The sequence below is a fragment of the Magallana gigas genome, chromosome 1 (genome assembly GCF_963853765.1).
Source record: "Magallana gigas chromosome 1, xbMagGiga1.1, whole genome shotgun sequence".
In the NCBI taxonomy this organism is placed as follows: Eukaryota; Metazoa; Mollusca; class Bivalvia; order Ostreida; family Ostreidae; genus Magallana; species Magallana gigas.
This window is the reverse complement of record NC_088853.1, coordinates 19,183,958-19,195,533: the sequence shown is the minus strand read 5'-3', so window position 1 is coordinate 19,195,533 and position 11,576 is coordinate 19,183,958. Positions and strand designations below refer to the sequence as shown.

Genomic DNA, 11,576 nt, shown 5'->3' with positions numbered 1-11,576 from the left:
TTCAGTGCATTACATGTAGTAAAAAAATCTGCCACCTTTTCAGGAATGCCCCATACTATACACTGTTGCCATTAGGAGACAAGTCGTTAGTAATTCTTCGGTTACTTTTATAAAAAAAATTCCCTTAACCGTTTCTGTGCCACAGGGCCTATTTGGGCCTATTTGAATATCTACGTTAAGTGCCACAGGGCCTATTTGGGCCTATTTGAATATCTACGTTAAGTGCCACAGGGCCTATTTGGGCCTATGGCAATTTGAAAAAATATACATTAAAATAAAAAAAAATATTAAATATATTCAGGTTCTGTTTTTCATTATTGATTTTTTAAAATTTGTATCAATATACATCGTATGATCTATGTGTTTAGTGAAATACTGCTGATAACGTCACAACGTTAAAAATGACATCATAATCATGACGTCACTACGTCACACAGCGCAAACTCGTCTGCGTTTTACCATGGCTGGCGTATGGTTTTTGTGAATACATCCCCAGGACTTTTCCGTCAGAACGGGAAAATAATATCTGTCCTAATGCACAACCTGGACCAAAGGAAATGCCCCCTCCCCCACAAGAGCACGACCAATCTTACGTTTTCCTACTCTGCACTATAAACCCTGGGCTCGTTTAACATATAACCGACTTTTGACTAAAATCTATCTTAAAAGACCAAATATTTTTCATAAGATCTCACCATAGCTCATAAATTTGTCATATCTTAATAGGATAATCTTAAATACTGTCAAAATACAGGTCTTAAGTCCAACTTTAACATGGCGAGAGCTAATACTTTAGTCCACCACCGAAGGCCGAGTATAATTCGAGTGTGCGCGACTTTTTTATTTTCATGCTGCTGTTAGTGCTGATTAAAAAAATCAAATAAAACACATCGGTAATATCAATGCGGTTTTTTTTTAATCTGGTAAAAAGCTACTACATACAGCATCGTTCTCTGGAATTGTATAATTTGCAAGAAATCGAGAGTATATTAAGCACCAAAGGAAGCATGTACTTTATATGTATTATTTTTATTCAGAGTTAATTAATGAACGGCAATATAAACTGCGATATGCCAAATAAGGAGGAATGGGGCACTGAAAAAATTACTTTGATATGATCCTATAACAAAATTTTAGCCAGATGATCAACATTAAAAAAAATTCCATCTGGTGACATTTTACTGTAGTTTTCATGCATGTAAAAGAACAATACTGAATCTTTGGACAGAAAAACAAGAACTGCATGTAATAACTTATTTGGAGATAATGGTGATGCTTCGACCGTGTTCGAGATTAAGACTTCAGTGCACAACCCCCCCCCCCCCCCCCACCCGCGTACTCGCTTCAAGTCTTCGTATCTTCTGTCTCCTTCTTCAGAGCATTTCAAACAGAGACATTCTTTCTTGAAACTAAATTTCAACCGTGTCTCTAAAATGGGATACCGCATAGCATAGACATTTAATTTTCACATGGATGGTTCTGACCGCACGGACTTTCATTACCTGTTTTATGGTCATAAAGAGCATCTACTCTGTGTAAAGGTGCAAATATAGCGGTAAAAGAAGGAAAGATTTCTAGGACTGTAATATACTTCATGAAAATATTTAATCACAAAATTTTATCATTATTATATTTTAGACAACTCAGTTGGTCAAGCGGATTTAATCACTAAAACAAACTGTAAGACCACAAGTTGGTAAAAAAACACTTCTTAGCTCTAATCGAGATATAGAATCGTAAATGTTTTGCATTTCATAACTGTTATATTTCATCGTATGATGATGAACTATGTGTAATCGTTAACTTTCTTAGGTCTATGTTGTTTTTGATTTTTTGAATATTAGAACTATAATATAAATCACAATCGTAGTTGTATCGATAAATAAGCTAAGATATTAGAGAACATTAAGAACAAACTTATACATCTTTTTCCGAGAGTTCAAACGTTTACAACTGACGATCGTGATTGTCAATATTACACGTATGATGTGGTAAAAGTTTTTACTTTGTATGGAATAAAATGTAAAAATTAAGATAGTGTTCACCTGTCCGAGGAAAGGAAGATTTTAAAACATACAGATAATTTAAAGCTACATTATCCGATTTTTTTTGGCTATGGGAGTATCAAATATTTTTCTATACAGACCAAATTTATTAGACAAATGCCTATTTACACAAACAAAATCCGTCTCTTTTCAAAGTTTGTATTATTTAAAGTACATAAAAAATTTCTGTATGAGAAAACAAAAAACAAAACAAACCAACTCCATCTTGGGAATGTTTAGAAACGGGAACCGCTTGGTTTTGTTCCCGAATGATTGGGTTTATTCAACCCGCATGTGATGTATCGATTGTACATGTATACAAAACACTTCCCCAAATATTAGTGAATAAAATGTACCGACGTTTATTTTTGATTTGAAATTTTTTCAAAGTCGTAATACAACCATACCCGCCTTGACCTCAGCAGCGAATTTTATTATGAGACGAAAGAAATCAATACAATTTATGTCGTTTGTTTTTGTAAATAAATTGTGTACATCACTTTTTCAATAAAATATGGCTTAATGTACCTGGAAAACTACTGCAATGTCTATTATGATACTCATACTTAGCATAGCCATCGTATAAAATCGAACATAGCAGCTTTAAAAATTTCACGGTAAGCCTATATATTATTCTATTTACGAAATCATTAAAGTCATTTGGAGTATTTTGAATAACAGTTTTTGTTCAACTTGATTGTAAAATATGTGTAAATACGCATGTTTAATACAGTTCGTTGTTTTGGTCCAACAGAAAGATCATACTCGTTCATGTGCGGACCTAGAAGGGGGTGCATGGACTATTCCTTCCACCTCTTGGGAAATCAAATTAAAAAGATTATATAGCAAAATTCCCGAAATAGGCCTCAAAACCCCTCTCCAACATTGGAAAACAAAATTATCCCTCGGACACCCCCTGGAAATGTTTTCTGGATCCGCGCATGCGGTAACAAACATACAATATATCAATTTTCTCGCTGAATAAAGCAATAGCATACAGTGTAATGAGAAATGAATATTGAGCAGCGTTTTCATCACATAAATTCTCTTTACTGAGGTTAGCGAGAATATTTTAATAACAAAATAATTTATTAATGTATGTCATTTCTTCTTTAAACTCTCTATATATAAATCACTGCATGGCGTTGGAAGCAATTTGAAAGTGAGTGGGGGGGGGGGGCTAGACTAATCCTAAAAAATATTGACAAGCAAAAAAAAATGATAAAAAACTAATTCCCAAAATATCCGTGGGGGGGGGGGGGGGGGTAGTACTATACCTATACTTCCAAAAAAAATCTTACCTACCAAAATAAAACAAATTCCCACATCATGAAATTCCTAATCCGGGGGGGGGGGGGGGGGGGGTAGTATGCCTATGACTTCAACTTCTCAATAATTTAATCATTTCAAGGTAAATTTAGGAACAAATATGTTTCCTGCGAGAAAGAGTGGGGGGGGGAGGCTAACCTTTTATGATGCTATGTGCCTAATGGTTAGGTCTAACTTTGCAAAAATGGTGGGGTGGATGCTAAGCCCCCCTTAGCCCTCCCCCCTTCGATTCCGACGCCTATGTAAATTACATTGCAGGTGGTGACTGTTGGAGAGTTTCATTTGTTCGTGTTTTGTACATTGCAGTGCGATACACCACACTTTCTAAAACACGGAACGCGGGGTGATTCGAAATTTCCCCCAAATGACTTTACGAGCATAAACTTGGATGGACGTTTATGCTTGCGCGATTTCATAGAAATTATTATTAAAACGAACAAGGAATTGCTTACCAATCTAGCACTGTCATTCTTTGTCTGTCTGTCTGCATATCTAACACACAGTAAAAACCAATTCCTTTTGCGAATTTCTTAAACTGCATCATGATAAACCTTTACAGCTGCAGCCAGCAATACCCGCCTCTTGACCACTAACATATTTGCGTTATACTAATTATTTAGTTTTTGAAAATTATCCGCTATTAATGACAATGATTGTTACAAAAATATCGTATTAATGATGCATACAGGCTCTAAAACAATGTAAGTTGGTTATATAAAATCGCTTTAAAACATTTGGTGCTTTGCTTAATTACACATATAGTTTAATGTTAATCTAATATGGTTTGTACATGGTCAGTAAATCCCATACGGTGCGAGGCCGAATGAAGATGTTTTAAAAATAAATGTCCAAATTATTCGTGGGAAAAACTTAGTTATTGCTATTTAGACCATATACTTTCGTGATAACTATTTGATAATCCCGCCCCATCAGTTCCATTTTTCACAATTTGAGGGAATTTCTGGTGTGAAAAACATGATTCAGTTTGCATTGCATGTCATTAGGTTATCAAAAAAGAAATCCGATAATTTATGATTTTTTTAAGTCAACCTACTTAAACAAACTCTCTCTCTCTCTCTCTCTCTCTCTCTCTCTCTCTCTCTCTCTCTCTCAGGAATAAGATAGCTTTTTTATCGTGAAATTTATGTCTCATATATGTGCAAACAAAGAAATAAGAGATATATGCATTATATCTTATAGAACTACATGTAATTTCAATGATAAAAAATTCACATGTATGCGTGGATTATAATTAAGATTGACAGGATAAGAACGTGATTATTTTAAAAACTGCATGTATTTGTTAAAGATTGTGAACATGCATCATTTATGAAGTAATTCATATTTTTTGAAAGACGTGGTTTTCTTTACATTTCTTTTTCATTTGGCGACGCTTAAAAAAGAAAGAAAAAAAAAGAATGGAGTAACATCTTATTTGAAATGACAGAGAAAAAGATAAAAAGCCATTGTTTTCGATAATAACATTAGAAATTATTGATTAAACACAAAACTGCATCCCGCAACGCTAAAAAATGGTACGGCGCGTTGTGTCAGATTGTTACGTCAAAACATGAATTTGATAACGTCATGCTTGGCACTGAAGCGTAATAACGTCTTTTTTGACGTGGCAGCGAAAGGGTTAATTAAAAAAGCCTATATATATATATAAGTCTTATAAAATGATATTTTGTATTTTGTGCTCCTATACAAATCATATTCAGCTGTATGCTATATATCATTGTTTTAGCACCCATACATGGTTTGTGGGATATATCCCATAAAGAATCTATATATATATTGCCATGACATGGTTTGTGGGTTCCTACCCACAAGTATGTTATATATATTATCTACTATATATCACTGTGGGTATGTATACCCACAATGTGGTGACCCACAACGTTATCTATAACTTTGAAACCAAATATGAGTAATCTTTATATTCATCTTATATTTGGCTTCTTCATCAAAAACTATTCCTAAAAATGCGTTTCCTTTTGTAATAAGCCTACCACAAATGCAGGGTCCCACAACCCATGATTATGGATCATGACCCGCAAACCATGTCAAGTACCTATATATATATATATATATATATATATATATATATATATATATATATATATATATATATATATATATATATATATCAACGCTAACGATATTCAATTTAAGTGCAGATAGGAACGACGACATTCAAAATAAGCATACAATGCTTAATCATAAAGTCATACCTTCTACATAATAATATATATATTTATTACATTCTTAGTAATAAATACAGGTTTTTTGCACATGTGATACAGATGACATCACAAAATCCGTATCGGCCTCCGGGGCTGATACAGGTTATCAGCCCTCCAGTGCTAATACGGATCCGTATCACACCCCTTGCGGAACTCCTCTGCCTTTTTTCGCTTCAGCATTTTTGCATGTTTACAGTGGAAAAACATTTGTCAGTTACAGTCGACATTTTATAGTGCAGTTGAAAACTTCAAATGCTAGCAAATGTTTTAAAGCAGTCAACTTTTCAAACCTGATGAAATTCCGTTCTGTAGCTTCATGTTTGTTAAAACAAGAAGAACTCATATTTTTATTAAATGCATGTACATGTCCAGACTTTTTTCAAATAATAAGAATAATCAATTTGTTTAAGTTGATGGGTTTTCTTTTTAAATTTATTACTAAGTATGTAATAAATATAATTATATAGATACCCTTTTCCATATCACAGCTTGTATCAGCCCTCGACCAAGTTCGGACCTCGGGCTGATATTGGAGTCTCGGGCTGATACTAGCTGTGATATGGAAAAGGGTATGTATTATTCTCTCTATATTATTAGACTCTTCATCACTGCAACGCGAGGCAGTAAAATAAAGTAATAAATGTATAAGATCGGACTAAATGTCACGATCATTGACTTATTATCTCAAAGGTCGAAGTTGTAGTAAGATGGCACTTAACCATTATTGATATATAAATAAAATGGTATGGTTTCAATTAGTTGTCCGGGCTTTCATCGTGGTTTGCGATAATGAGAATTATCATTTATGAGACTAATTGAACTGTATATATGAATAAATGTAGATACACGAAATAGCGTTCATTATGACATTTGTTTCATTTGTGTAAACTACACGCAACAAGCCGAAAGAAATTAGACTGTTTTATTCAGATTGGTTTGTTCTAATTGTTTTTCTGTTTATTCGTATTTCAACTTATAATGTAACCTAGAAAAAAGGCATGTATTCTTTTTCAAAACTATACATAACGTTAACGCTGGTATTTCCATACCATATTAACTGCGACTTACAACACTCCCGTTTTTCAAACTCCGGTGAAGAAGATTTGACAGGGTGGACTTCTGATGCGATTTTTGATCGTCACAACTACAGCCGTGTTCGATGTGGAATTCTTTGTTTGGAGGACCAGTGCTGCGAGAAATTTTTGTACAGCGCATCCACTCGGCGATGTATTGGTCTTCATTTTATGGACTTTCACAGTAGTAGCTTTGAAAACTCAGTTTTAACAATGTATGAAGGGATGAAAGCCTATCAGAAGGGTAAGTATGGTCTTTCTCTCATAGCTTGCTGTTCGAGTGCGAATCCTTGTTCCCTCAAAGGGAATTTAAAGTGCTCAAATCTAAATAATAAGACCCCAAAAATAAACCTTGAACCGACCCCTGCTTCACGCGCGAGCCAAAATTGTACTTAACCCCCCCCCCCCCCAACCTACCGGGAAAGTTTTTGCCTATTGAATTAATGAATAGTTTTCCATACAGACCAAATCTTATCTTAGAATTTATAGAATTGTACTAGTTTACACCAGCTAAGCCAGATTAAGGATTAACCCATCACCAAACATCTATGGCTAGTTGTGACTGAGGCTTCCTAGTTTAGTGTATGTTTTATGCATTTTCATTTTTTGTGCAAAAGCGAGTAAACTTTCTCATAACTCACACAAAATTTTAGCTTCAATAAAAATGTCACTATAATTACTGTGTAATATTGATAACTTAGATTGATGCACAGCTATATGTATCAATAAATACTATATTGAAAGAAAGCTTACAATCATGCTTGCTCGGTTTTATCTATTATTATATTTTTTTTTTTACTGGAATAATAATTTTAAAAAAGTCAATGTTCAGTGAAGTTGTAGAGTATTAATTCTCTTTGTAGGTTGTGAGATTGGTTGGTTTGAGTTCAAAGGTCATTGCTATATACAAGTTCAAGGTCGATACACTTGGGATGAAGCAAAGGTAGTAAGGAACTGTCATTAACGTCTAGTTCATAATTAGAATTATATTTGTTATATATGGTAGTGAATTTAGATATTAAAATTTTAGAGTTATGCTGTAGAGTAATGACGTCATTATGACATTTTGAAATACATCGTCTCTATCTGTAGGATATCAAATGGGGCTTAATTAAAAAGGCTTCAAAATAGTTACTCGATAAAGTATGTGTGGAGACCAGACACACTTTGTAATTTCTTCAAGAAAAAAAATGTGTTTTATTTCTATCACTGTTTTATCTATGTTGAGAATTTGGTAGTGACTTCATCGGGAATCGTTGCACATCAAATTTGGAGTTTTTGTTATTTAGTATATATAGATTGTAACGTTAATTGAAGCATGAACATTGATATCAATGCTAATAATGTACATATTTCAAAGGTCCAGGAGTTAATTTATCCGCAAAACAGAAAATTCACAAAAAAATGATCCATTTGAAAATAGATGAAACCACAATTTATCATTTTCATGATTTTTTTTACCAGAATGAATGCGAGAAAATGTGTTCTTATCTGGTAGAGATTGACTCTCAGGATGAAAATGACTTTCTAACCACGACAATAATAAACAAAGGTACTCCTATTTATTTCTTAAGATTTCATGAAATCAAATAAGACGTGGAATACAATTATTTTGTTTAATAAGTTCTTCATCATTATATTTCATCTTCATTTTCGTTATATAATAATAGTATTGATTATGTTAACGTGGAACAAATTAATATAATAAAATAAATAATAAAATAATAAATATAATATACTGGTTATAACTCAGGCTTGGGGTAATGCTAAGTGTAATGGTAATGCATTGCAATGCATTACATGTTTTTAAAGTAATGCTAGTAATGCGTAATGCCACAAAATTAGCATTACAAGTAATAGTAATGTAATTTATTACTTTCCAAAATCTAGTGTAACCCTGGCATTGCATGGCATTACTTTGCATTATTATGCTTATTTATGCATGTTCACTTTAACAAATGTGATGAATAAATGTATAGTTGAAATAAAATTTGATTAAATTTATTTTTAAAGAAGAAAAAAATAATTATTGAGATAAAAATGTTTTAATTGTATTATTGAAAAGATTTTTAAAGATTTATTTTTGAATTGTTGATATTACTAAATATATCGGCACAATTTCATAACATTTTCAAGAGTGTTGTTATTAAGAGTTTTAATCGTTTAAACAATTTACTCTAATTAGTCTGCACTTCAATAAGAAATGTGTCAACAACACACTATGCCCCCCCCCCTCCCCAGGATAATCTTAGTATCAAAACAATCTATTGTTATAAGAAGTGCTAAACACCCCAATCCCCTTCTCTTCACTACGTCCCAATAGAATAGGAGACAGACGTGCACCTTTAAAAGCAAAATGAATGCACTGTCCATCCATGATGAAAATCAATATCACCTCCAGTATTATAACCCATTTGAAAATATTTTTACTTACTTATTCTCTCTCTCTCTCTCTCTCTCTCTCTCTCTCTTTCTTTCGTATATTAAGTACATTGTACATTAGTTTGGACTGATAGAAAATACATATTATTGCACTTAATATATCCTAAGAAAGAGATCGTCAAACAGTACTTTTCAATCCAAGCTTCGACTGCTCCTGTAAAACATTTATTTAGTATAGCTGGGAAGATTTTCAAACTAACAGGATGCAGTTAAAAGATGAACCCTTTAAAACTTCGATCATAAAGTGCAACAGCAATCTTTTGTCTTAAAGTGTCCTCAGAAGAAAGAAATATGATTAAAATACCGTATTTTAAGATATATAACTGGGAAAAACCATCTGTCTGTGAATTTATACAATTAAGGGTCCAAAATTATAAAGATTTGTTTAATCTGGGGAAATAGCTCTATTTAGCTTTTGATACCGCAACATTATTCCATAAATTGTTTTTTGTTATGCATGTAATTCTGTGTCTCTGTTTCGTATCCTACATTGTATCATGCCAAATGTCTATAGATATCATTTTACGTATGTAATATGTTGTTCATAATGCCACAAGATGATTATATATTGAGCAAATAAAGAATAACTCTTGTATAGTAATTGAATTTGAACCTGATACTGATTGAACATGAACCTTTAGATATTTTAAAGAGTGTTTTAAATTTGAAACATTTGCAAAAACTCTTTATTAGCTTTACTTTTTAAACAAAGTAATGGTAATGGTAATGCATTTCTTTACTCATGTAATGATAATGTAATGCATTACTTCAAGAAAATCAAGTAATGGTAATGGTAATTTAATGCCCAAATTCATGAAGTAATGGTAATGTAATGCATTACTTTACAACGTAATTCGCCCCAAGCCTGTTATAACTTGGTAAACCGTAAGAATTGTGACAACGAAATTTAAACAGAAATGTATTGTTTCATAAAGCTTGATACAAGTCAATAGTATTTTTCTATCAAATGTAAGGAATTTTTCATGTTTAATATTTATGAAACCAAAACTTACGGTAAATGAACAAGATCAACAAATCAAGCGTTTCTAATTTAAAGGACGCGGGGAAATCGGACTAATTTTTTTTCTTCAAAAAGTTGTTGTTTATGTCCTGATTCGACTGCATAAACTTTAACATTTTCGTAACTGTAAGATAACTAATTACTTTCTGTCTTATTTATTCACAAAAATTTCAATTGGAAACCTTTGAGGATCTTTTTTTTTTATAACGTATGTACAATATACCAAAGATACTTTAAATTCAAACTAAAACATTGCCGTTTATTTTTTTAAAGAAACAAATAGTTCTACAATCCCAGATACGTGAAATATTATCAGGATTGGACATCACATAAGTTAGTCTTGTAAATATCAATGATGACGGAATTATTAGAATTCGTAGTGGCTCAATTTTTGTCGCGTTTGTGTGTTGCCCTAACACACATATATACCTGCTCTACAAAATATGATCATCAAGTATTTAGTTTTCTTACTGAAATTGAAACCCGACGAATCAACAAAATTACGTCCCAACCATTAAGCATTAAGCAAACATCCACAAACAACGTAAATTGATCCCCACGAAATTAAATGCGCAGTAATTTGACAGTGGTAATGATTTTTATAGTCGATTACTGTTGCACGAGTGCGAACTACGGATGTTCAAAGTAGTTAAATGATTTCCCAGTAGTCATGTTTTTCTTCTCAGATAACTGTGGCACAGAGACGGACTACAAGTGCTCCTCCTGGACCGGGGGTAATGATATTGAGATGGAGGGTGGGTACGTGTGGGACCATTCAAACACAGACCTGAACTTCACCAACTGGTCCCCACAGGAACCTAGCGAAGTAAACCCAGACAGTGCCCTCTCAAGAGACTGCATTGATATTAAAAGGTCTGGGTTTTGGGTCGACCGACCCTGCTCCACTTTGAACTCGTTTGTTTGTGAGAAGTTTTCCGAGGATTTTAGCGATTTCAAAGTAGATTTTGATATGAAGTAGTGATTATAACGAGGCTCGGGTTACAGTTTTTGAACTAAAAGTCATTTGAGAGAAAATATTGTTTTTTCTGTGTCGTTCAGAACAAAATTCTTCTATGTCAGATGTATTGATTCAGATACCTATCATTAACACGTATAAACAATAATTCCAAAACGTTCATATATGCACAATATTTGAAGGCAAGTGTCCTGTCCATTAAAAAAATGTTGATGGATATAAAAAAAACAAGTTTAGCTTTTGTTTGCTATATATGTTTATTGTGTAATAATGGAGAATGTTCGGCCCCAGACAAATAAATTAAAATAACTAAACACAAAATATGGTATATTAAATGACTAATTAGTTTAAGCTCTCTGAAGTCATTGTAAATCGCTGAAAAAATTGTGTATTCATTTTCAAACATTTTCGATGCTGTCTGTTTCCCTTAGTTGTTTTCTTTTT

The 11,576-nt window shown here is 32.9% G+C and overlaps 1 protein-coding gene across 1 annotated transcript; it reads left to right on the top strand.

Annotated features, from left to right (window-relative positions):
- The first annotated feature begins 6,543 nt into the window (after positions 1-6,543).
- On the top strand, positions 6,544-11,143 carry LOC105327224 (collectin-12). Its single transcript, XM_066077585.1, has 4 exons — positions 6,544-6,937; positions 7,557-7,636; positions 8,158-8,245; positions 10,843-11,143. The coding sequence occupies exons 1-4, from the start codon at positions 6,619-6,621 to the stop codon at positions 11,133-11,135; spliced, it is 780 nt and encodes a 259-aa protein (XP_065933657.1). The 5' UTR covers positions 6,544-6,618; the 3' UTR covers positions 11,136-11,143.
- The last annotated feature ends 433 nt before the right edge of the window (positions 11,144-11,576 follow it).